This window comes from Rattus norvegicus, chromosome 18, assembly GCF_021556685.1.
Source record: "Rattus norvegicus strain SHRSP/BbbUtx chromosome 18, alternate assembly SHRSP_T2T, whole genome shotgun sequence".
Lineage (NCBI taxonomy): Eukaryota > Metazoa > Chordata > Mammalia > Rodentia > Muridae > Rattus > Rattus norvegicus.
The window spans coordinates 17,208,048-17,235,509 of record NC_141551.1 but is presented as its reverse complement, the minus strand read 5'-3'; the positions used below and the strand labels follow the sequence as shown (position 1 = coordinate 17,235,509).

General features: G+C 49.3%; 1 protein-coding gene across 33 annotated transcripts in view; it reads left to right on the top strand.

The window, feature by feature from the left end:
• The window catches only part of Celf4 (CUGBP, Elav-like family member 4), a 307,752-nt gene that overhangs the window by 71,384 nt on the left and 208,906 nt on the right, over nt 1-27,462 (top strand). For all 33 annotated transcript variants that reach the window (XR_015642367.1, XR_015642362.1, XR_015642366.1 and 30 more), the window contains 1 exon segment: nt 26,295-26,377. Coding sequence is in view for 25 of the 33 variants with exons in the window: in NM_001401250.2 (NP_001388179.1) it covers nt 26,295-26,377 (83 nt within the window). In the remaining 8 variants the exon portion in view is untranslated.

The following is a 27,462-nucleotide window of genomic DNA, read 5'->3' as shown; positions in this document are numbered from 1 at the left end:
CTCATGTAGGCTCCCTGGAGTAGAGATCACCTGATTCTGGCCTGAGGGTCGAAGATGGACAAGCAGAAAGGACTGGGTATGGTGTTCAGTAAGATGAGATCAGCAAGGAACAGATGTGTGGTGGGAATGGAGAGGCTCGAGAGACAGTGAGTAGATAAAACTGGAGAAGGAAGCTTTCTTCAGTTTATGGCCATGCAGGGTCTAAGGATACAGATAATCAAGTCTGAAAATTAGGACTGCTCTGTGGCCCACCCAGTGCTCTCCTGGAAAGTAAGTCTCCAACTCCAGGAAGCCCACCTTGCTGCCCATCCAAAGACAAGTATTTGCTCCCCACTTTCCATCCCCACTCACCTTGATCTTCCCACCTTATATTTAACACTCTAAGTAAAGGAGCATGTCAGAAGGCATCGATATGGGATACCAGGAAAGGCTGAGGAAGGAGAGATCAGACTTTATCCATGAAGGAGATAAACGGATTGATACAGAAGCAGAGAAGAGATGGTCATCATTGTGCTTCAAGCCCCCATTGCTGGACTGCATACAAACTTGTGTTTGGTGAATACTGGAAAAGATGGAGATTTCTCCTCCTATGCCTGGGGAGAGGCACTTGTCTCATGCTTTCCTGGGTCTCCTGTGCTAGGCAGGTCCCACCATCGCTCTCCCAGCCTCTGGGAGTCCTACCTTTCCTTGAGTATTACTAGTGCATGCCATAGGCACCGAGGCTAACACCTTATGCAGGGGGGTCTTCAAGAGAAGGGTGTTCAGCAGGAAGAGAGAGGAAGGGGGAAGGGAAAGAGAGAGGGGGCAAAAGGATGATGTATTAGTCGTTTTCTCGTGACCACATACCTGAAAGATGCAACTTAAGGGAAGAGAGGCTTATCTGGGTTCACAGTTTCGGCCATGGCAGGAAGGCATGACAAGAGTTTATCAGTGTGGGAGTGTGGCGGAGTTCCTTACACACCCTTGGAAATCCATTTCTGCCATCTAGGCCACGGGTCCCAAAGGCTTCATAACATCTAGAACACAGCCACCAGCTGGTGATCACATTTTCAAACATAAGAGCTTGTGGGGTGACATTTCGCTTTCAAACAATATTTTTTTTAAAAAAATGAGGAAGAAAAGAAGAAAGAATGGTGGGTGAAAAAAGAAATCTGCAAAATGAGAGAAAAGGAAAAGGAGAAACAGAGTAGAAGGACGACGGAGAGGATAAGAAGAGGAAACTGGGAGGGAAGGGTAAGAGGAAAGAGAAAACAATAGCAATGGCCTCACAGCCTGTAGTGAAGGAGCTCTGGAGGGGCCGTGATAGGAAGGAGGTCTTCTGGGAGGGGTTCCCTGGTACTCCACCAATGCTTTCCAGAGAGAGGGCATTGCTCAGAACATCATGAACTGCAGCACAGAAACCACTAAAAAACAAGAAAGGAAACTGAGCCTGGGATGGGGGAGAGGTAACTTGGAAGGCTTGGACCTCCTCCCACCCTGACCCCACCTCCTATCATCCCTGGCCTGGGAGGATGGGAGAATGGAAAAGCATCCAGACTGCTGCTCTGTTACCAAGGAGACAGCAATTACTCTGTGAGTTGTGTAGGGTGTGTGTGTGTGTGTGTGTGTGTGTGTGTGTGTGTGTGTGTGTGTGTGCACGCGCGCACACACGCTTTCTTCTTTCCCTTTTTGTTTTTCAATCCTGGGTGTGATGAACTGCAGTCAGCCACACTGCCCCCTCCAGCATCCCCACCCTCAGTTGCCGCTGACTGTGCATGAAAGATTGTGATGGCTGTAAACAGTGCCTTCCAAAGTGACAGATGCCCTGCTTAGGGTAAGCATAACAGGAGAGAATCCATAAAGTGGGTGGGGAGGCTGAAGCTGTTTTCTTTTCAGAAAAAAAAAGGAGAGAAAAGGAAGGAGGAAAGAAAAAAGAGAGAAGGAGGATAGAAAAAGGGAAGAAGGAAGGAAGGGAGGGAGGGAGGGAGGGAGGGAGGGAGGGAGGGAGGGAGGGAGGGAGGGAGGGAGGGAAGGAGAAAGAGCAGAGAACAAAGAGTACCCAACATCTCTCCCAGAATCCAGTTTCTTTCTTATCCCAGGGATATTTTCATAGAATTGACTGCTAAGTGGATACAGTACTTAGTGGTACACATTACCACTAGGCTTCTGTCTATTGGGTACACACAGCCTGTGGGGGATTCATACTTGTGTGGCCAGTTGTCACATAGGAGGAAGAGTATGTCACATGGGTATGCTAGACAGAAAACAGTTGAGCTTAGAGAAGGGACATGGGGAGAAGAGAGACAATCAGAGACTCTTCCTGAGCCCAGTCAGGAGAGCAGAGCATGTAGCACACAGCGGCCATTAAGGTTGACAGTGGCTGGCACACTGAGGTAGGGAAACCCAGACCTTACCCCAAGATACTATTGGGGCCAATGATCCACAGCACACACACTATCTGAGCAATACACAGTGGGGACCCATGCCAATATTGGACCTACTTAAGAGCCACTGATGCTACCTGCTGGAAGAGGGATGAGTGAGTGGCCTGTCACTTATCTCCTAGACACAGAGTTCTGGGAAAAGAGGCTGGTGAACTGTCTCACCAGAGGCCATCTTCTCCTTTCATTTCCTAGTCATTCGCCCACTAACACATGCTTACAGAGAAGCCTATGGTACCTTCAAAATGAAAGGGTAGTGACCAAGACTAGGGTGACGAGAGATTAGGTTGTACCTTGGGCAAAGATCCAGAGGCTCTGCCAGTTTCTCCAAGAGAACTGGAAGGAACCAAAAAAGCAGAGATTGGCCAAGTCCCACAAATCATCTCCTGCAGGCCACCTTGTCCAATTCCTGGGCCGACTCTCCCTACTGACATGTATTCTTGAACTTCTTTGCCAGATACTGAAGAAGACAGTGTGTGGGTAGCCAAGTAGAAATGCCCGGAGGAGGAGGAGGAGGTAGATAGGGCAGAACCAGGGAGGAAATACTGATGTGCTAGACGCAGCAGAGGAACTTAGGCAATGTAACATGTGTTCCTTCTGACCACACAGAAAGGCTTATCAGGGCCAACAGCAAGTCCAGCCTCATTCTGCAAGCTGCAGCTGGCCATCAGAACCCAGTTTACAAAGGGGCTCAAGGAGGTTCTGGAGGAACCAGGGAGGCTTGAGCAGGCATGGTGGGCTCTACAATGCTGTCCTTGCAAGAAAGATACCAGTGGTCATGGAAGGCCTGTTCGAGTTGCCTAGGAATTCTGGAGGAACCAAAGAGCTCAGAGCTAAGGCATTCAGGGCAAGGAGTCTTTCAGGACAGTGGACCCAACCCTGTCTCTGAGGAGAGGGCAGCATCCCGGCAGCAGTCTAATCAGCAGGCCCCGAGTTACGTGTTTCAGACCGAGCAGTGGACATGTCTGGCATACACTAGAGAATGAAACTGGAATATTCCAGATGACATAAGGAATGGGAAATGATGCTTCTACCTTTTAATCACTCATTTCTCCCATTGCCTTTTTTGTTACCTTTTAAACCATTTTTTGAGTATGCACTGCAGTGATATGCAGCCCTGTCTGTGTTCGGCAACCATCACCTCCATCAGTTTCCAAGACCCTTCCCTTACTCCATCGAAACAGCTACTCCCTAAGGAGATGTGATCAAACGCCTATTCGCCCTGATTAAGGCACTGACTAATGACAGATCAAAGGAAAAAGTCCACCCAAGTCCCAAGTTAGTGAGCCAGGGAGTTTACTGAGGTTCAGATGAACATGGGTGACTCAAAAGCAGCTGTGTCACCAAAGAGTCAACCTCATCACAGGTAGCAACGCGTGAATCCCACATCCTGGGGCCCCTGAATGGCTTGCAGGCAGCTCCTCTGGGAACGCTCCTCTCCCCGGCAATGTGGTCATTGTTCATATAGCCTCACCACCAGCCTTATGAGTCTTGTAACTTTCTGCACTCCTGGCCTTGTGATTCTCCTTAATTTTCTTATACGTACCATCTTCAAATGGCAGTGTTTCAGTTCAGAGGAATTAGCCACACAACAGTTCAACCCCCTCCCAGTCCCTAGCAACCACTAGATCCCTTTTTGTCTCTATGGAATTACCTATTCCTGTTGTTTCATACAGGTAGGTCCACACACTACAGGAACTTCTCTGACTTTTTTACTGACCATAATGTATCTGAGTTCACCTCTGTTACAACAGACACTAGAATTATTATCTCTCTATTTGTAGGTAGCATTCCATTATATGGGCACCACTCCTTGTTTATCCATTCATCAACTAAGAAAAAAAAATCTATGTTTCCATTTGACGTCACTAAAAATATTCATATGTAAATATTTCTCTAGAAGCATAGCTTCAGTTCTTCAGGACATACCTTGAGCAGAGCTGCTTGACAATTCAGTAGATATCTTTTTAGTGTTTGTAAGTTACCAGGCTAACATTTCTGTCTCTGTTTCCAACTTGAGTCAGGATAGAACGCCACACTTACTGACTTTGTGTGTCAGGAGCCTCAAAGCCTAGGAATCACATGTGCGATAGACTTTATTTCATTTATTCAAATGGCAAAGCTTAGATACAGATAGAATTTGTTTTGAGCCAACCAGCAGTCAGATGTTAAAAACTCAGAAGTCATTCCTGGACTTTCTTTTCTCCAACACACGGTTCTTCCTCAAGTCCAGGACACACACTACTTGGAATTCTCCATTTCATGGTCCTTTCTGCAGAATCCAGAGCTCTCGATAATGTAAACACTCATTTAATCCATGTGAAAGTGATATCTTATAGATTTACTCTAGACAAGTGGCTGCAGGTGCTAATCAAATCTTAATTGGAGGAGGTGGGATATAAAACTGGGAACATTCTTTCGTTAAATTAATTTTGGCATAAATGAATTAGGGGATGGCAAACAGAAATTCATTTTGATGGTCCCATCCAGCCATGGGAGGGAGGCTGGTGTCATGCTAGGGCAGTCAGGATGGGACTTCCAGTCAGAAAGACACAACAGAAAGAGCCGGAACAGTGTAATCACCAGTCCCAAGAAGTAGAGAAATGAGCTGCCCCATGGGAGGGACCTCAGGACAGGCAAGCTGCAGACAGCAGAGGTGGGATTTCTCCCCCAGCACAGATCTTAGTCTCTGGGTTGCACTTAAACTGACTTGGCCCAGAGGAATAAGATCCTGCTTGCTCCCATCCTGCCTCCCATCCAGGGAAAGGTGGTTGGTTAAGGACACCAACTGGACAGCCAAGGGGCTCTCAATCCTCCATCTCCTAGATGGCTGGAACTCACAGTATGACATAAGTTGCATATACAAAGATGTGATTGGAGCAGCTGGCTCTGTCCCCTGTAGCTGCACCTGTGGCATTTTTCAGCCAGCAGAGCAGACGAGCACTATCCGTGCCTACCTGGAGCCATCCATCAGCCCAATAGGAGGTAGGAGTGTGTGTCACACTCATCTCTCAAGCATCTTGCCCCATCCCCTGCTCCACAGAGGACCTCAGCTGCATCACAGAGCACGTGATGGACCTGGACACCTGCCCTGGAATGCTGTCAGGCAATTAGCACAGCAAATGGCCCATAGGAGCCAATCTCCAGGGAGTCACCCTCTCACTCTAGGCCGTGTTCCCCCATGCCACCTGTCCCTGCTCACCCAAGGTGCTGTCTCCAGACTGCTGGCCCAGATATAACTCTTCCTCCTCCTAGTGTTTGTCAGAATCTTCTCTTGCTCTCCTGATGTTCCCTGTCTGAGGCTGGCCTTCATACACCCCAGATCCAATCTCACCTCGTTACTCTGCCTCAGAATCATAGCACCAGACTTTATTCAGATCAGGAAATGAAGGATGGGCCACCTGCAAAAGGTAGAAAGGAGGCAGGTCTACAAAGCTGTAGGAATGACAGACGGTGAGGTTGAAGGTGAGTGCCAAATAAGAATCGAGGGAGGGACTTGGACAGGAAGGAGCAGAAGAATCCCCTTTCGAGACAGCTGTGACAAAGAATGAATAGGAAGGGGTATAAATTCCCCAGGTTTCTGACTGCGGACTAGCCTTCTTTCAGTGTGGCTGTACACAACAGGCTGGGTGTGAATGGACAGCTCCAAGTGTCCACTATGAGTAGCCAGCAGCATGCCTAAGAGCAAGCTAAGCCACTGAGTTGATTCCCAGTGCAAACAGCCAAGAATGGGGGTAAATCATCAGGTCTAACCTCAGGTAGGTTCTAGAATGTCTTATACCCAAGGAGACAAGAGTGACAGCAATCCTTTAACAGAGAAATACGTATAGGAGATCCATGTCACACAAGAGATGAACTTGTATGCTGATTTTAGAGAAAATGGAAGGTCACAGAAGCCTTACAAACAAGGATATGACAGCTCAGGACTTAGCCTTAGGGAAAGTTACAGTGATGGCTTGAGATTGAAATGCTTGAATCCAAGAGACAAATTGTAATAGACAAGATAATAATATAATTAAGTAGATATGGAACCGATTTTTGTCCCCCAAAAACCAACCTGGTAAAACAGTTGTACAAACACAAATGTTCCATACACAAAGGGAGGGAACAGAAAGTGGCCAAGGCAGGCAGGGTCTTCTCACTACTCAGTACCCAGTGCTTATTCGTATGACAGTCTGGATCTGTCAGGGAGGAGTGGGCTGTGATAGTTACCTGGATCAACATTGTACGCCTGAAAAGGTCAGGCCTGTTGTACATCAGGGTAAGGAAAGCAAGAAGGAACAGTAGGTAGAGAGCCAGCCCTGAGCCACCTTCCTACTGGCCACAATCCTTGCCTAGCTGTTCATTTTGTCTTTTGAGACTCACTGCCTCCACACTGAAAGCAAGGATCTCTGCATCTTGTTCCTCCCAGCTGAAAGGAGAAGAGAAATGTAGGATACAAGGGAGCCCAGGAAGTAGAAAGTATAGAAGGATGAGGCAAACTCCTCAAAGTTAGCCGATCCATAAAGTGTGTGAGTCTGAGGATGACTCCCCCTTTCCCAGGAAGTACCACAGCACTGTTTAATGGCGCCCAAGCCACAGGACTGATGCTCAGTGGGCGTCTGTTGGGGCTGGCAGTCTGGGTGGTGAAGGCAGGCAAGCAAGAAAGGGAAGAGGAACCTTCCAGCCCTGTGAGGGTGGGAAGCCTGCCAGCTGCCTCCAGCTCAAGTTCAGGGATGAAGCCAGTTCCCAGAAGATCACACAAGTCTCCTCCGGGTGACCAGACTTTCCTCTCCATCTGCCTTTCTGGAGAGTGCAATGTGAAGTGTCAAGTGTGTTTGAGGATGTCACCTCAATGCACATGAGGGGCATCTGCCCTGGCTGCAACAGAAACACCCTTTCTCAGAGAGGCAGAGGTGGAAAAAAGTCTTAGAGGACCTTTTAGCCAGCCACCCCATCTCTGGCCTTGGCCTGCAGGGACTTGGGACCTCTCCACCTCTCACCACACAGTGAGATATTTTTTGTTCAGCTGTGTTCTCCCAGAACAAGCCTACACAATTAGTTTCTTCTTGTTCCCTGAATTATTTTTGCCACCGTTAATTATTTCACACTCCATATACAAGAGTTATTGGGGTGGGTAATGGGAAGCAAGCGATCACTTTGAGGGTGCATCACAGCCTTCAAGACGGGAAGGCAACGTTGATTTGTTTCTCTGTTCTGCTGCCTGCCTGAAAGAAGAGTCAGAGAACAGGAGTGTGGTGCCGGGGTGGACAGAGACCGTGAGAAGCAAATGTGGCCTGAGGTTCTGTGGAGAGATGCTCGACCACTGATCCACTACTCTGGAAAGGAGATCTGCCCATGGGAGAAAGTAACCGCTCTCCTGTCCCTCAGATAATCCTTACCTTGTGGCAGCTCACTGGGTTAGGGAGGAGTGCATCCAGGGGATGCTTTTGCTCCATGGCATAGCAAAAGGGATACATTCATGTCTTGTCATTGTGCTGGGAGCTCCATATGCATCACAATAGACCTGTAACAATGAATACCACAAATATCTTTGTTCAATTTGGAAAGCAGGCTTCAGAGAGAAGTTAAAGGACCTTCCTGATAACACATAACCAGGAGTTAGAACAGCCTAGAGCGGAAGCCAGGTCCGTGTGATGCTAAATTCCCACTTCCCTCATGGTACTGCCTCCTGATAGCCAGCAGAGCACAGATATTCCTTGAGAAGGTTGCCCCAAGAAGTAGAACACTTACAGGAGGCAGGGAGAGCTTAGTCCCTGCAGTCACACCTCTGAGGTTGTGGCCCTCAAGATCCCTCTCTACATGAACTCTAGTCAGGATAGACACATCCACTGCCAGGCTCTCCTATAGGAATCCCCTGTGGCTACTATGATCCCTTTAAGTAAAGAGGCAAAATCAAACACTGTGAGAGTGGCTTATGGAAATATTTGTGGAGCTCAGACAACTTCCAAGTACCTCAGGTTGGTCCAGGTCTCTAGGCCTATAGAACTCAGCCAAGTGAAGCCATTCAGACTTAAGTTAAGATATTAGTTCATTTCACTACTCTGTGACAAAACACCTGGCAAGAGTACCCTAAGGAAGAAAGGGTTTATTTTGTCCCATTATTTGAGGGTGTGGCCCATCGTGGGAATGACAGTATATCAGCTAGCTGTGCTGGCAGGACAGTAAGGCAGCTGGATCACACTGCGTCTGCAATCAGGAAGCAGAGGATTGAACACTAATGAGCAACTGCTTCCTTATTTTCCCATTGTCATGCAGCTCAGGGCCTTAACCCACGGGTTAATAGAACCTGCTTCCATCCTCCGTTAAAACTCCATGAACACACACTGTTGCAGACTCATCCAGAGATGTGTTTCCTAAGTGATTCTAAATCAAGCTAAGTGAGCAATGAAAATCAGCCATCAAAGCTAGTGATGGATCTGCTATATAGGGACTTCTTTCGATCTCTTGGAAGGTACCACATCCCTTAGCCCCCAAAGTGTCCTACCCTGAGTGATGAGAAGTTGGGTACTTCAGCCAGAGGCAGGGAACCAACTGTAAATGCCAGTGGGTGCCCATGACTCTACCCAGGCAGCATCCTGTTTCCTGTCCTCCATATATGATTATCACAGAATCTCAGAGTGAGGACAGAACCTGTGGGTTAAATGAGAAAGTTGTACACATCGCTTAGCCATGTCCCTAGCACAAGGCAAGTGTTTCAGCATGTGGTAGTGACTAGGGCTATAAATACTGCAGAAAGCCAACTCTGACCCAGTATGTATCCAAGGTTGATGCTGACCAGTGTCTGTGGACATCCCCAGCCTTCCTTCAGCACCCAAAAAAGAAAGTGCTGTCAGGCCCAAACCAAAGTGAGTGTGGCTTTGATCAACAGTTCAAAGGGGACAGAGCCAAGCACTGTATACCCATTCTTCATCACTGTCCAAACCAGCTCCACAGAAGGACCACTTAAGTGAGCTGTTATGTCTGCACTCCTCACCTTGTATGAGAGGGTACAGGTGCCTAGAGGAGGAATGGACCCTGTCCTTGAACATATATTTTCAGGATTGCTAACCCATGCTTCGTCTAAGAGAAAATTCTCCCAAGACTCCTGGCTTTCCCATGTCCCAGGAAGGATGCTCTGGGGGCCTTTATGCTGGCCCTCTTGGGAGTTTCTTGGCCTATTTCTTGCTAGAGAGGAAGGCTAAGTTCAAACCATAACTCATGCACCGTACATGAGGAGAGTTCATGTTCGCATGAATCAGGAGACTTGCTGGAGACCACCCAACCAGCCAGGAAAGTGCACTGCTTCCTACTCCCTGCTCAACTACCCACAGAATCAAGGCAAAGACAGAAGTCACTCTGTCTATTCAGTGACTGTGGAAACCAGGAGCCAGGGAAAGAAAGGCATTCTACAAGCTTCACAGCAAAGATGGTGACAGTAGACTGCTACAGTGTCTGGAGTATCCATGATAGACAGTAAGGATTATGGGAAAGGGAATAGGTAAGCCAGGTCCCTCATGTGGGAAACCTGGATACACAACTGTGCATGTGGTTGAAAGGGCACTGCCAAGGAAGGTAGAAGCACGCTGCTGACTAGATGTAGCTATTACGGTGGTCACAATCCAACATAGTCTCCACAGCCACTTGGGTTTGTTGGCTGGTGAGCCAAGATGCGGTGACTGACCAGTGGTCATAAGAGCTCATTGAACCTACCCTAAACCTTCTGAGGAAACAAACCTCTCACTCTCCTTTGCTGTAAGTACTCTTGGGTTCAAAAGGTTCGAAGCAGAGCCTTGGGCTGACCTTTGAGGAAGATGGTTGCAGGCAAAAATGAAGAGACTGGCCTACAGCCACCTAGCAACTACTGAGCTTAGGACACGGATCCATGCATTCAAAGCCCAGTCCTGCTGTCTCCTACTTACAGGTTGTCAGAATCATTCCTTGTAACCTCTGACCCTCAGGCTCATCCTCTGCAAATTAGGAAAGGTGGCAGCTACTCATAAGGGTGTGGTGACATACCAATTTCACCTGGCAGTTCAAACCTCCTCCTTCTAGTTCTCCCTTCCTGAGATAGCTTATGGACATGCTATTTGGACAGTCCAGGGACTGCTGCCAAGCATAGGTGGCTGGTGAGTGACCTGTGCAGACATAGAGAGAGATGGAGACCATACATCAGAGAGAGCAAGGGACAGAGGAAGCAAGGGTCAGATCAGACCTACAAGCCCATGACAAAGGCTAGGTAGTAGAAAAAGAGAAAAAAGCTCAGACTGAACAAGGAGCTGCCTCAGTTTCCCAGAAGAAACTAGAAGAGTTCTGGGCAATCTCAGGCAACAAGGAGCAGAAAATAGCATTGTGGGTCACTGAACCCCCATCCTGAGCCACACACTGTCTTATAATGCACTCTGTACCACCTTCCTGGGAGACATGATTGCATCCTTTCTGAAAAATAAAGAACAGGAGGGAGAAGGCGATCCCTCCCTTCTCTCCCTCCCTTCTCCTTCCCTCCCACTCTCCCAGCACCTCCTCCCTCCCCACCTCCCGCCAGCTCTTGCTCTCCGTTGCTAAGTAGATGGTAGGTTTATTTGCGGCTGTCGGTTCCCAGTAGAAAAATTTCGTCTTGGAGAGCCGCCTGGATGGAAATGGCTTCAGCACCGATTTCATGGAGAAGGTCTGTGCGGTAATTAGTGTTCACGAGGGAGGAATTGGACTGGCAGGCTCCCAAGAAAACTACTCCCCAAAAGTTAGCTGGAGTCCAGAGGGCTACATCAAATGCAGTTCCAGAGTGTGCCTCTCCATCTATATATAGACCTGCAGACAAAAAAATGGGCGGCTTGGTGGCTGAAGGTTCATGGGGGGACTGGCCATGGAGGCAGAGACAGCCCGAGCTGCAGAGACCACTGCAAAAAGCATGATCTCTACAACTCCCGTATAGCTTCTTGCTTAGCCCTGGTGCTTTTTTTTCTTCTTACTGCACCTTGTCCTTTGCCCCAGAACAGAACCTTGGTAAGGGAGGAAAAGACAAAAAGAGAGGGGTAGGGAGAAAGGAGGGGGAGCAGAGAGGAAGGGTGGACTGTCCCCAAAATGGTCAGCAGAGAATTTATAAAGTCATGCCCTATACTTTCCTGCTAACCTTGTCCTCCTGAGTACCCAGCCATTCCTCCTTCCTCTCTTTATTAAGGGTTCAGGTGGTACCTCTGCCTCCAGAAGAACTCCGCTGACACCCTCCTCTACCCTTTCTTTCTCTGGGCACCTGTAGCTGAGGCATGATCACCCACCAAGAGTTGTGTGGCCTCCTTCAGTATTGCTTCTCTTCATAATCATGCCCTGAGCTTCGTGTCTCCAAACTTCTCCCTCTCTTCCCATCTACACATCAGAGTGGGACAAGCAGTAGCCCCTGAGCCTTTATTGAAGGAACTAAGAATAGCAGGTCTCAGGGGTTAGATGCTCTACATGGTTCCTATGTAGCCACCAGAAAATGCAGAATTAGAATTCTGAGCTTTGATGCTTTTTCTCTATCTTTAGTTGCTGAAGTGTCATAGAGCAACCTGCTCCTTAGGTAGAAATTTACACACTAACAGGCCAGTGTCCCAGATGTCAGAGCCTTGATAAAAGACCTCATCCTGACCTCTCACCGAGTTTCTGCCTTCAGCCTTGAACCTGTTCACAACTAGGTGCTACAAGGGCCTTTACCACCAACCCCAACCTTCATGTACCGCAACCCCAAACCCTCTGTTCCCCCACTGACTTCACCTGTCAGTCAGACATCACTGAAGTCAGTCCAATACCTCAAAGATGTGAGAAACTAGAAATGGAGTCCATGTGGTCAGCCTGGGCTATGGCACACAGCTGCCCATTAACAGAAAATCTAGGGAGAAAAGGCTAGAAGACATGACTCTCCTCAACCCCTCCCTTGCTGTTCTGAGCCTTCCAGTTGGCTTTCCTGGCCAGGAGGTATGATCACTCAGCCAAGACAAAGTAAAGTGTGTTCGAGAGCCAAGAGAAAGGATAGATCCAAAGAGAAAAAGACAGGGCAGCTGGGAGAGTCAGACCCTTTGGATGGCAAAAACAAAAGGCCTATGGGTGTTTTTGACTGGCACAACTCATTGATTCAGGGTACTGCCAAACCTCTTCCCAGTGTTAATCCTTCCCATCCTCCAATCATCTTGAGCTAAAGCCCTACACACTTCTATGAACACATGAGCACCTCAGACCTGTCACTCCAGCCACTGCCCACTATGTCCCCAGAAAGGGCAGAAGGCCCGGCTGGATGCAGCCATATGGTCCACACAGGCTTTTACTCCCCTGCTGTCTTCCACTTACTTGGTGACAAGCCATGGAGTTATTCTTCCATCTGCTGATGCACACACGGTCTTCTGCCTCCGCAGTTGGAGACCTCTCGTGCTGCTTACGTGAACTTGCTACTCCTGCTCAGGGTTCAAGTTGCCCTGAGCTCTCCAGCTTCTTGGTACTCTCCACTCATCTCCAAGGACAGCCGTGGATCTAATCTGCAGTTATCTCATTGTGCTGGAGTGGTTGCTCAGCCTTGACCTGCCCACATGTCCTATCTCTCATCTATAAAAGAGAAGTGCATACTTTCTGCTCCTTCCTCATCCCCACTCATTCATTCATTGGCTCTAAAGACATGGACTCCTGAACAGCAATTTAATCAAACTCATTTCACAGAAAAGGAAACTAAGGTCCATAAAAGTTCTTTGACTTGTTAAGGGCTACGATTCATCCATCAAGCACTTGCTTGGGGCTTCCATATGTCAGTAAATGATTGTCCACTCCTCACCCTATGCCTCTGCCATGTAGCAAAGACACAGCAGATAAGGGTGCATGGCACAGAAAGCTGGTTCCCCAGTCATGGAGCTCACAGAGGCCTCTTAAGAACTCAACAGATACGTGGATGTAGCGCTCAGACTTCACCAGATTCCTTCCCAGATGGCATCTCCCATAGCCATGCTCTGGACCTGCCCATCTTTTACCAAGGTTGCCAGAACCCTGTGCCACTCCTGAGTTGGAGATCCAACTCCTCCAAACATTGTCTGAAGCACTCCCGCTTTGCTCTCTCCTTCCCTCCCAGCCCACCTTCCCAGGTCTTAAAAATTCCTCTCACAAAGAACTGGAAGAGCTTGAAGGGGCTCGAGACCCCAAAAGTACAACAATGTCAAGCAACCAGAGCTTCCAGGGACTAAGCCACTACCTAAAGACTATATATGGACTGACCCTGGACTCTGGGCTCTGACCCCATAGGTAGCAATGAATATCCTAGTAAGAGCACCAGTGGAAGGGGAAGCCCTGGGTCCTGCTAAGACTGAACCCCCAGTGAACTAGACTATGGGGGGAGGGCGGCAATGGGGGGAGGGTTGGGAGGGGAACACCCATAAGGAAGGGGAGGGGGGAGGGGGATTTTGCCCGGAAACCGGGAAAGGGAATAACACTTGAAATGTATATAAGAAATACTCAAGTTAATAAAAAAAAAAAAAATCCTCTCACAAAAGAAACTACAGTGTCTCTATGGGGAAGCATGAAGCTCTAGCTCTTTGTCACCCCGGTCCCTGCCAGCTCATTACGGCCTCCTGTCATTAGCATATTAGATGCATGAGGTAAACAAAACAAACTTGCATCAGAGATTCTCAAGGTAAACCAGGATTACTCTGAACTGCACCACAAGCTGGCTGTGCAGAAAGACAGGCAAGGCGCCTGCTCTGGGGAGCATAGATGAGCGTGGGTGCATGCACGAGTGACATGTGCAGGTCCATGAAGAGAAACAGACAGTCTAAAGGCTAAAGTCATTTTTCACACCATGGGGAATGCCAAGCATCCTATCACAGCAATCACTACTGACAATAACAGCAATATCAATACCCTCCCCAGTTCAATGCATCCTAGGGGCTCTGCTCACCTAAGGCCCCGGCAGGTAAGCATCATCATTGCCTGTTCACGCACAGAGTACATAAACTACTCATATGCTCCTAAAACAAGACAGAAGCAACTGTCAGAACCTGACCTATTATGCAAAGCTTGACACCCTTTCCATGATTCCAGATGTCCTAAGGATAGAAACAGCTACGCAGTGGAGATTGGGTAGTTTTCCAGAGTCCTCAGCTGTCTGTTCATAGGAACCTCAAGGTCTATGCTAAGTCTGCGGGTAGGGAAAAAATGCCTGAAGTGGTCAGAAGAGCAATGGGCAATGTACAGGAGACAATACGGGATTCAAGATGTGAGAGGCGCACGCACACACACACACACACACACAAGAAGATAACAAAAGGAAATAAACAAGGAGGAACAGAGAAAAGGAAAGTGGAGCTGAGGAAAGGAAGGAAAGGGGAAAGAGAAGAGAAAAGATGGCAAAGCAAATGAAGAAAGCCGAAGGGTTCTGCAGGAAGTTTCTCGGGACAGATGCTCTTTCCAACTCCATACCTTCTAAGTTACTCCAGACTCACCTCACCTGTCTACCTCTGAACCTGCCTTTTCCCTACCCGATGCTTCCCTCAGGCCCTGCTCTAGTTGGGAATGAAGGCCACAGTGAGTTCTGGCCTAGGCAGATTTGAGCAACTGTTTCAGCAAGATTGCAGGGGCCAGATAGCATTTAGGATGCTGTCATGGGGAGCCACAAGACCTTTAATCACTTGCCGTGTCAATTTCCTACCCTGTTATATAGGACGGTAACCCTATTACTTTACAAAATTGGATGGATTTGTCGGTGCATGTAAAGCACTTAGCACAAAACCCATCACACAATCAAATCTCATGGAGTGTTCACTGATAACCTTGCCACCTAAGGGCCCTATGTGAGCCTCGACTCATAGAGTGTATTTCTTATAAACTCATCAGCTGACTTGCTCATTTACCTAGGGGCTCCTCTAAAACAGTGAGTACGTTTCCCATCATCTGAAAAGTTGTGGATGACCAACAAATGGTTGTGAAATAAAGTTGTGGTTGACCAATAAATGGTTGTGAGATGGATGAAACACTATGCCATTCATCCAAAAATGTCAGTCCTCCTCCTGATCACATGGCTTACTTGGTCTTTCATACAGTCAACTGGTTTGTCGGCTCCGTTTTCTTTTTCCTTCTCTTGGCTTTGTGAGCATTGGGTGAGAGGAGGAAAAAGAGCTGAGTGCTGAACTCTGTTTCTCCTCCCCATTCACTAGCATGCTCAATGCACCCTGTGGGTCAGCAATTTGTAGATGAAGCAAAGAAGCTCTAGCAAGAGTCCAGAGCTCATGCATGTCTGAAATGTGACTGGTCCCTCTAAGGCTCTGAGACCAGAAAGAGTGACTCTCTATTCCAGTCACCTCTGCAGACCCCTCCCTGTTGCAGCCCTTGGGTTAAGTATCACTAAATGCCTGTGGTTGAACTTGTCTAATTGACACTGGGTAAAAATCAAAATCAAGTCAGAAGAGTGGCTTAAATAACTCAGAGTGAAGGAGAAAGCTGCCCTCGGCAGAGAGCTAGACTGTGGCCTGCCAGGACTGAGGGAAATTGTTTTTCTTCTTAAAAAAAAGTTGCATTTACCAAACATTGATCCTGTAATAGGGAACTCTTGGCTATTGGTCTTTTCAAAATAGCCTGTCTTAGATGCTGAGGTTGGGATTTTTTTGTATTGCACAGATGCATCACACATACACGCACGTGTATGAGCATACAGACACACACACACACACACACACACACACACACACACACGGGGGGGGAGGCAAGACACACGGACAGGAATAGACACACAGACTTACACACAAGAACACATAGAGAGAAAGAGAACCACAGAGATATACATGTATTAGTCACACACACATTACACACACACAGAGAGGGGGGGAGAGGCAAGACACACAGACAGGCGTAGACACACAGACTTACACACAAGGACACATAGAGAGAAAGAGAACCACAAAAATACATGTATTAGTCACACACACATTACACACACACACACACACACACACACACACACACACACTTTGTTTTGCCCTTTCAGTGACTTACACCCTGTTAAAAGGAAGCCAAAGAGGAGACTTGAGGTTAGCTCCCCTCCCTGGGCAGTTCCCACGGCCCTGCAGGCCCAGCTACACCGCAACCTCCCTTCCTGGTTCTGATCATTTTAATCCAACTCAAGCCCAGCCCATCAGCTGTGGTCTTACTGAAGGGATGTGATTTTCACAGATTACAACGGCAAAAAGCCATTCAACCACACATGTCTTTTAAGTATCTGAACCTGGAAGGAGGGACTCGTTCAAAGGCAAAACAGCAGAAGCTAAGAATCTAAGGAGGGTTGCATGGACAGTCTATAAGTTTAGGGGAGCTCTTTAGTTTGGGAAGATCTGGTTAAAGACCCAGGAACAAGAACTGAGGAGGTGGCTCAGTGATTATGTATACTGGCTGTTCTTCAAGAGGACCTAGGTTCAACTCCCAGAATCTACCTATATGGCAGTTCACAACCATTGGTAACTCTAGCCCCAGAGAATCATGTGTCCTTCTCTGACCTCCACAGGTACCAGGCATATATGCAGGCTAATTTTAAATGATTCAGGAACAAGGAAAGCATTCTGGAGCAGGGATGTGACAGCCAAGTCCATAAAGTGACACTGACCGTGTTGTTGGGGAGGTGGCCTTAGCAGTGTCACTGAGGAAGAGTATCTTTCCCTGGAGGGACTCATAACTCCACCACCTTGCTGCTGTAACCTGTTCTCCTTTAGTGGGAGAAAAGAGTCAGATAAGCTTGTCCATCTTCTTTTTAACACACGTGGCACCCCACGGGCCAAGATCAGTCTCTGCGATGCATTCAGAGAGTTTCAAACTTGCTAATGTGGTAACAGCATTAGGAGCAGCTAAAGTACAAATCTTTCTCCTCCCTCCAGCTTCCTCGGTGTAGGTATTCTCCAGGGGAAATGACCCCCACTTCCTCTTCTAGTAACCACCATACAAAGCTCCAGCAAGAAGATCACTAAACAAAATAGGAAGTAGGTACTGAGCTACCTTTGCGAGCTTAAGACTCTCACCCAAAATGGCCCCGGGGCCACCAGAGGCTCAGATGAGGCACCTCGTCTTTCCCATTCACTGAGTTCAACATGTTGGCTATGTATGTAGCTACCAAATTCCACAAGACAGAAGAAAAAGTAGATACCTAAGGTGGGTAGAGAGATAGAGGTGGCCATGCCAGTCAAGATGACCTTGATTTGGTCAGTGATCTACCTGCTACCCATCTTCTAAAGTCTGGTGATGGATAGAGGGCCCACTGGCTCCCATCTAAACTGCCCTCCACACCAATGAGAAGGTAGCAGGTTTGGTGTGGAGAATCCAGCGGAGAACTCCTCCTGGCCCTGATGTGAGCAGATGTTCTGAAGTCATTTAGAGTCCAACTAATACTCCACTAATGCCGTCTGTGGAAGAACACTGCATGCTAGCCACTGGTGCTTAAGAGAACCCAGGAGTGAGCGAAATCAGGCACCATCTTAGCTGACTACCTGTGTCCCTGAAGGAAAACATGAGCTCATCCCTAAGCCCCTTCTCTCTAGGGAAGGACATGAGTCGAAGGTGGAAAGGGAGAATATTTTTATGCAGGAACCCAAGTGTCTATCTGCGTATCTACCACATTCATATTGTTCCTCAGACATGTCCAAAACCCCTGGGATGGATGGTAGGAACTAAGCCCCAAATTAGCCCATTATAGATGTCGGATGTCTTCCTTTCTGCCGGTCATGTCTGGTGCCTCTCCCAGACTACTCCTGAACTGTAAGAGGCTGATGGCACCTCATATCTTCTCAACGGTACAAGAATGATCAAATACTGGATATGACAGCACTTTGGCATACAATAGCCAGTTCGTGAGTAGGGACACTCCCTGTGTCTGACTAGAGCTGTCAGACTAGAGCAAGGACACAGAAACAGCCTGAGGTTGTGGAAACAAAAGCTAAGGTGTTTTCAGATGAGCAGACAAGTTTCTCCACAGGCCTTAGTAGGAAAGACTAGGCTACCACCCCCCTACTCCCTTTGTCTCCTGGGTCATCAACCCTGGCCAAGAACTGAGGAGGTGAGGCCATCAATATGTCATGTCCACATTTTGTTCTTTTTCCCAGTGCTGTAGAACACAAGACATGTAATTCTCTGGTGGTTAGGGTGTAAACAAGGGCAACTGGCAGGGAGAGTCACTTGGCAAAGGACCCACAGGCTGATCCTTTAACCCTCTGGGGTTTATAGTTCCTCATTTGGAGCCATTGTGTTGTTTCAGCAAGAAGAGGAGGAGGAGGTGGGTCCTGTTTCCTGAGCATCTCAGTTTAGGTCAGGGAATCTGGACCACCCCAGCACTGGGCTATCTCTGTCTTGAAGACAACCATGGTAGGAAGGACTAAGCAAAGGAGGGAACAAACTTAGAGTTCTAGGGAAGTCCATTCTCCTCTTACAGTGTACAGTAGAGTTTAATTTTGCAGGAACTCAGCCATGATCTTGCATGGGTCTTACTCTGGAACTTCTGATTTACAAAGGACACTCCAGGAGGGCAGGGCTGAGCCTGGCTAAAGCAACAGCTTATTGCCTGGTCCTCGCCTCAAGGCTGTCTCCTCAGAGGAAAACGGATGGCTTCACCACTAGCTTATTCTCTAGTTTACTTCCTTATACATCATTCTCCACTCTATCAAACCCCTTCTCTCCTTCAGCCAGTCATGGCCCTACCTTACTGCTCTCTGGCCATACCCCAAAAGACTGGAGTTTAAGGATGTCTTCTGCATTGTAAGCTGTCATGCCTTGGGTACAGAAACCCCCTTCCCCTGGAGGGAGCCCCTATAATAGAGTATCTCCATTGTGGGCAGACACACAAATAAGAGGTAGACAAAGATTCACAGTCTGACAAATGAGGCGGGTAATACCCAGGGACTCTAATAGATGTGAGCCTGGTGGACTCAAAAAAGGGGTTTTGGAGGAAAGATGCTGGTTCATCTAAGACATGAGGTTCTGGAGGAGGGAGTCATGAGGCAGGGAGCAGAGGGAAGATCGATGTTCCAACTCTACCGTGGCAGTAGAGAAGCCAAAGGAAGTCAGATGCTCTCTGTGGCCAGGGAATGTCTGGGGATTTTTGGTTTGTTTTTTTTTTAACTTGGAGAAGGAAGAATTATGGGAACTATTGGGAAGAGACACGGAAGCAGAAAAGGAGTGGTCAGTGGTCCCACTGGAAAGGGTTATGTCATAGGAGATATCAGAAGGGATCTTGAGAAGCTGGCACAGTGGTTGGGTGGAGCAGAATAGGACTTGGTGCTCAGTTCTCCCTACTCACTGCCTTGATTTCTGGGCCCATTCTTAGTGCAGAGTGGCTTCCTCGTAGTGTAGAGCATGAACAGTGCCCAGGGGTAAGGGCACTCAGAAGTCACCAACATGTGATAGGCAGGTAGGTGGGTTGGACTAAAACCAAGCACATGGCTCTTGACGGCTTAGGATAGACCCACAGATAGAGGAGGCATGAAAGACCCAGAACACAGGGAGAGAGGAGGAAAACGTGGCCCCAGAAGACCAGTAACCTCTCTGGGGAATCTTCCTGACTTTTTCTTCATCCTCTGCCCATAAGGACATCACTTCTCAGCACAGAGCTACATCTCTGTTAAATTCCACAAGGGAAATTCGGGAGCACTCTGGGGCCAGGTTGGTGGTGACCTGAGGAGAGATGCATTGAGGGTGGCGTTTCAGGCCCCACAGCAGGCACAACAGATCCAAACTTGAGGCAGATCCTCTAACAGCACACCAGTCCAGTATGCTTCAACATGCCCTGCTTGGCATGAAAAGGCCTTTTGTTAATGTGCTTGCAAAACCAGGTGATTGGGTATGCAGCCCCAAATCCTCTTCCTGCTTCTCCTGCCCTCCTTTCCCTTCTCACTTCATCCCTTGGGTCTGACTGGTCAGTCCCCTGAGACCCTGTGTTCTTCTGATCTCCCCACCTCCCAGCTCTCTCCTAGTTCCTCCAAACCAGCTGATTCCAGGGCCTGAAAGACCTGATGTTTTATTAAAGTCTAGATCTTCCTATTCTAAGGCCACCTTCCTCTGACTAATTCTGTAATTCAATTAGTAGGAAGCCGAGGCCTGGTTGAGGGGGGAGGGAGGGGAGCCCATCACATCGGGAGCCTTTCCTTCCGTGATGATTACACCCTAGGCTTCAGCCCTGCTCGAGTTGGGCAGGAAATTGTTCTTCCTTCACTTCACAATGACAAGGGCCTTTTATCCCAGCTCACGGGGGCTTTGTAAATTACTGCCATCATCTTGGTACAATTAATTCTGCTGTGCTGTGTTTTTCCCCCACGTGGGACAGGGCTACGCCCACTTTCCTAGGCACCACCAATGCCCCTTACCCTATCGTGGGTGGCAGGCTGCTCTTCTAGAGACAAGTAGACACCCTTATCCACAACTTCTCCTGTCCATGCCTCTGCACCACCATCTGCCTGTCTCTTCCCAGCTGGATTCTTGTACCTGGGCCATGTCGTTCTATTGTTCCCTTTCTTCCTGTATTTATATCCCAAGGTTCCCAATCCCTCTTCCAGCTTCAGTCATGGCTCTCTTACCCCTCCTTTTTTGTATGCTTTTGGTCTCTCAGCCTTCCACCTAATCTGAGAGATATAAAGATGCACCCTCACAGGATGCCAGTCTGCTCAAAGACACAAGGCATGAAATTGGCAAATAGAGTAGGGGGGGCGGTGAGTAAATACAAAAGGGCAGCCAGGAAAGGTTAGGTAGCTATATAAAGACAGGTGAGCCCAAGCTAGCACATTCAGCATACAGCAGAGTGACCAGTGCCAGGGCAGAGGCAGGTCAAGGTGTGCCAGCAGAGGGGGGCCACCTCCAGCTGTGAGGAAGAGGAGGAGCCTAGGTCATCAGTTGCTGGCAGGGTTTTGTATTCAATTTCTCTCCAATTATGTTATTTCTCTGTCCCCAGATGGTTGCCAAAGTTCCTTTTCTATCTGACAGACTGGGACTCTATTCTGCTCAGTCCAATGATTAAGGAGAGAAGGGGGACCCTGGAAGGACAGAAGGTCAGCAGTGAGCTGGTGGAAGGGGATAGAAAGATGGGAGCTCAAGGTGATGTCATGGCTCATGCAGAGATTCACGAGGTCACTTGAGTAGTTTCTGACCTCAGGCCACACACCAGGAAAGGTCCCAAGAGCCAGAGGCTGTGGCAGTGCTCTCAGAGCCACTGGCTCCCCTATCCTGGATTCCATTCCCCAAACACCAACTCCTCTCACTCGGGCCTGTGAACCAAACTTACACGTACAGCTTGCCAGGCAGAGAACCTGCTACCAAGCTCAGACCTGCACTGTCCAGTTCCAGCAAAGAGGAGATGGCGAGGCAGCAGGGTATCTCCCCCACCACCAGAGGATCGTCCTCAGGCTGTATCTGCAATACAGCTCAACCTGGCAGTCTGTCTGTCTCCTCCGCACAGGCTGAGTCCTGCTTTCCGTGTCACCTACTCTCATCTACCTCCCTTTTCCTCTACTCTCTTCTCTTCGCACAGATTGGTTTTTTTTTTCTTGAAAGTTAATTATGCAAGTGATCTGTGAATACAGTCTGAGTCTAAATGTGTCAAACCAAACAAAAAGTGTAGGATCACCACAGGGATACATCCCCCATCGGCACCTCATGCTCCTGCATTTGGCTCCCTGTAACTTTGCCTGTAAATACAGACAAGAGTGCATACGGAAGGGGTGGGATATACCTCTGCTGTGTATCTGTGGCACCAATTATCATACAATTTGCTTCTCCTCTCTGATGCTGCTGCTGCTTTCTGTGTTGGTACATCAAGGATCATTTTACCTTTTTAACTACTGTAGAGTATTCGGTTTTAAAATGGAAATAGTCTTGCCTTGGGAACATTTTTTTTAGGTTTTTTGGGTTTTGTTTTGTTTTGTTTTCCCCCTGCTCCTGACAGCCACAGTGGACTGTTGCTCTCTCCTCTCAAAGCTCAAGTACCAGACCATACACTTGTAGGATGGGGACTTGGAGAGGATGACTGGGTCTGAAAGCCAGGAGGAATCTTTATGTCACTGGTCCCTTCACGGAAAGGACACATCCTTCTCAGAACCTTTCAGGCCCCCCAGAGGAAGCCCTGTGACTAGACCCACACATCGTGTGCAGTTATAGCTACTCCACAACCGGATCTGCTTGCCACCCACACTGTGAATTCGAATACGGCCTCTGCAGGGAGAGCTCTGAAGGATCCACTATGCAACCTAAGACAGCGAGTTTGGCTGGCTTAGTCACTGGCAGGCTGAGGCTGGAAAGTACCATCCTTCACGATACCCTGCCTCACAGCTCAGAACCCAGTGTGGTTATATGTTCATTCAGCAGCAATGAACAATGGGCTGAAATAGCTAGCTGTTCTGCAAGGAGCTGGGAGTGCCTCTGCTCTGTCCCTACGTAGGTGAGCTATGCCGGTGTCTGATAAGGCTCGGCTCCTAGGATCCCACCTGGGCCTCCACCCCAAACCCATGGTTATGCAGAGTATCCTGTGAGGGCAAGCTCTCCTCTGCTAGCCTCCTCTCCACCAAAGCTGCCATCCCCTAGGGCTCTCCTCTCCTCTCAGCCAGGGCACAAGCTAGTCCTTCTCTGCCGTCTGGATTTGGCGTTAAGAGCACCTTATCCACATCTGCCTTCCTCGAGAAGCCGTGAGTGAGCAGACTAATCTCTCCTGCTGCAAAGTGAAGTCCAAATCCAACTGCCGGGAGATGGCTAGAGAAGGATCTGAGGCTTCTGGGTAAAGCTGGGCCTTCCTCACAAAGGGGTAGATTGATGGACCATGAAGGAATGAGCTCTGCCCTTCCCCCACTTCCTACATCACAAGAGGGAACAAGTATCCACAACAGGTTCCACAAAGTCAAGATCCGACTTTGGTTAACAACCACTGGTTAACAGATCTCCCTACAAGCTTCTAAGAGGGATTACTGTTCCCACGTTAGATATAAGATAGATAAGGAACCTGTGATTTGGAAAAAGGAAGCTCTCAGTGACCTATGGCTGGTACAGGGCTCTTCTGAGCAAACTGTGTATTAGCTTTCCTAAGGAATTCCAGAAGATGGCTATGAACGTACTGTCAGACCTGATCTGGGAGCCTACAGGAAGGAAAAAGGCAGCCTCCAGTGACCCACCCACTGCCCCTCACAAGCAACTCAAGATTCTGCCACCACAAAGGAAGCCCAACATGTAACATCATCCACTGGGGTCTAAGGTAGCTCTTGGCAGCTACTGAACACAACCCCTCCAGCACCACCACCATGGCCCTCCTACCAAGCTAGACAAGGTGTTTGGGCATTCAGTGCTCTCAGTAAGTAAGGCACCTCTGCCCTGTCCTGAGCAAAGAGAAACAAGCAGAAACAGAAGCAAATGGAGTTCCTGCCCTCACCTGAGCATTAGGAGATTGCCAATCAATGAGCAAATAGATATTAATGTCAGGGAGTGCCGGGTGACAAATAGGAAAGGAAATAGGGCAAAAGGTCAGGAGATGCGTGTGCTGGAGGTTGGGACAGTGGTGAGTAGATGGGCTGAGAGAAGTGACAGAGGAGATCATGTCCGATAGATGCCTAAAGGTAGTGAAGGAGGAAGCAGGCCAGGCTGGTAGAAGGGGTGCAGTGAGGAAGTAGTCGCTGTAGAAAAAGGATCTAAGATAGAACATGTCTCATTAAGATGGGAAAAGGTAAAGGAGCCAGGAAGTGACCAAGGGAAGAAGGAGGGGCAGGCGATGGATTCAGAGGCAGAAATGGCAGGGGAAAGTCACTTGATCCTGAGAGGGGGTTCCTAAAAGACCTAGGCACATGGTAGAGCTCTGGGGTCTCTCGAAAACAATAGAAGAAAATCCTGAAAGCGGGACAAAAAGCAACAGATTTCCCCCTCAGGAATCCTTACTTTATTATTCTGGGCTGTGAAAACAATATGGTCACTTCCTTCTCCTCTTACTTCCACTTTCTCTCCAAACCTGCCCCTGACCTTGTCCCTAGCTGGCTTGCCTGCATACAGCTGAGGCATTGGCTGCCTCTCTGTAGCAGGCAGAAGACAAGGCCAACAAGGGGACAAGGGAACAGGAGGAAAGACGCCCCTGGGAGAGGCAGGCGGCAGCACGAGGGACGACGTCACAGGGCCTCTGACCGCTATTCATTTCAGTCGCCTGTGTCTCCATCAATAACCGTCTGCCAGTGACCAGGAGGGAAGAGGAGGGAGAGGAAGGGGGAGGGGCAGTGTGAGCCTGGTCCAGGGGAGGGAGGATGGCATGGAGACTCCTTGGCAGGAGGTAGAGCCAGCCGTGGAACGGGAGCTTCTGTCTCCCAAGATCTATTTCCTTTTTTTTTTTTTATATCTGTTTACTCTTCACACACATGTTCCCTTCCTGCCATCTCTCCAGCCAGCAAAGACAAGGAAGCAGGAGCTATTTCTACATCAGAAGGGCAGGAATGGAGAGGTTAGTGGGTACAAGCTTGATAGTAAGACACAGGAGAGGACATTGTGGGGACTCTGTGCATCAAGTGGTCACAAGCCTAATAACTAGAACTGCCATGTGTACCAGACAACCACTGCCAGCTGCAGAGACTCCGGAGAAAAGAACCAGAGTCTAGCACAGAGTAGGCATTCACAAAGTAAATGGCCTTGAAACAACCAGAAGGCATGAGGTAACAGTCAGTCAGGAAAGGATATAGCCCATGGAGGGACTGGAGCAGTCAAGAGATTCATGAAAAGGACTGGATTTGGGAGGTGGGGGGTAGTAACCATGGCGACAGTAGACTGGTCACAAAAAATGGGATGGGAATAGAAGGAGCAAGTGAGGCTAGAGAAGACTGCGCAAGAGAGTTCTACCCTGCTGGTCCTTTCTCTAGGGTAGGGTCATGGATGGCTTTGCAGACAAGTCTGTTTTGGCCGAAGACGACCTACACGGTTTTACTGTGGCTTCCAACTAGTTTTGCAGATCAGTCAAGCTGCATTCATAACCGCAGACAGGAAGAGGTCCCTATAGCTAGTCACCAAACATTCTGTTCCTTTGTCGTGCGTGCATGGTGCCTCAGAGGGGCACTGAGCCCTCCTGTGAGCAGGTTGCACCACACAGAACACTCTAGAAGTTTCAGACACTGTAGCAGTGGGGTGGGGTTGTTACAATGGCTCAGGGGTAGAAGCGGACAGGACCATGGAGAGCACGCTCAGCTCTTTTAATTGAAGTAGACACCGGCTGGGCGCTGGGCGGTGTGAGGCCGAGTTGCCCTCGAGGAGTGTCCTCGAGGAGTGAGGCAGAGCATGGGTAGGCCTCAGTGGGTTTGATAGCCCAAGAAGCCTTCAGACCAGGAGGTGTGTGAAGACCCTCAACATAGCTTTGACATCAGAGATTGGGGCAGAGAACACAAAGGACATATGACAACCCTATTCGTTTAATTAAGACAACTGACCTGCTCTGGCTTTTATCTGGAAGGTCTCTGACACTTGTACTCCTGGGGGGACCAGCTCAAGGAAGAAGGCCTGTGCAAGAACAGCCAGGGGAGCTAAAAGGGAAAGCTGCTCCTTTTGAGAGGGGTAGGGGGTAGCATTGAAACTGATTAAAAACAACACTGACAGGGAGTGGGGAGACGTCAGAGACGCCTGAAGCACTAGGGTGCAAGGACAGGGAGAGACCCACGGGCAGAGAAGGGGGGCGTGGGGAGTGGGGAGGACTCCGCGGAGGGAGCAAAATAGAAAAAGCCACGGAGGAAGGAGAAGCAGACAGACGGGAGACCGAGGGGCAGGGAAGCTCCGAGGAGAGAGCCCAGGAAAGAGCGAGGTGGGGAGAGCAGTGACGAGCTGGAGGGCGGGAGAGTGGGGCGGGCGGCAGGGCGCGGCGGCGGGCCGGGCCTGGCTGGGGGCGCCCCCACTGACCCTTGTCGCCGCTTGCTTCCCTCCCAGGCTGCGCTTTCCTCACCTACTGCGAGCGTGAGTCAGCGCTGAAGGCCCAGAGCGCGCTGCACGAGCAGAAGACCCTGCCCGGGGTAAGTGGCGCCGACCGCGGCGCAGCCGGCCGCGCGCCGACAGGGGGCGACTTCGGGAGGTCGGGCAGCGACGCTCAGGGCGGGGACAGCAGGGACCCCGCGGCCCGGGCTGCCACCCGCTGAGCCCCCGAGCTCGCGCCCAGGGGAGGGTGCAGGAGCCGTGGGTACCGAGCTCGGATGCGCCCGTCGCTACGGCTCCTGGCCGTCCAGACCCGACGGGGGAGAATCTTGGCAGTGACCGGGAGCCCGGGCGCGGCAAAAGCTCACACGGCCCGGGGCGGGGCGCTGCAGGTCCCGGGCCTGGAGCCGCGCACTGTCCGGCGATGCCTCAGATGCTCGCCCCGCTCCCGGGAGCATCCAGTAGGGCCCCGCTGGGATCCCGCACGCGGCTCCGGAGCCCGGGGCCGCGTTAGGAGGGGCGCCTCCCCGCCGCCGCCAGTGAGATCACCGCGGTTTATTTAAGGAGCCAGCCCTCGTCTTTGATAAACTATCGCGCCTTGGCCCTGGTTTATAGCTTCTGCGCGGGGGAGAAGAGAATTATTTATGGCCCCCCTAACTGGGTGTGATATCAGCCGTGGCTATTATCGAGGCTAGTTCATCACCATAAAATAAGAAGTGTCCCTCGGGTCAAGGGTCTGCGTGGTCTCTCCTGCGGGTTCAGAGAGATTGGGTGGGAGGGTTAGGAAATATACAGCTGCTGAGCATCTAAAGATAAATTGAAAGATGTGTGTTTGTGGCCATAGCTTTAAAAATTTGTAAATATGCAGGCGTATACAGTGGGCGCTGCTGGGAAGCACGTGTGTTCTCGATGTATGCACGCCTATGCTTAGGACATGCGTGTTTACATTCTTACCAAGCAAACCGTATGTAAACATAGGTTTCCATTGCTGCCCCTCAGCAGGAAAGGTTAACTAGGTAGACAAGAGAAAACGGTACACCCCAGAGTGAAGCAGTTCCCACATCTACCCGATTCCCCTTGCTTCAGAGGTCTTTAGTTAAGGCTTTGGGTCGAGAATGCAGGATTACACAGGCCCTTCCTTCCATTATGACAGCCTTTGTATTGTATTTTGGTATTTGTGATTGCA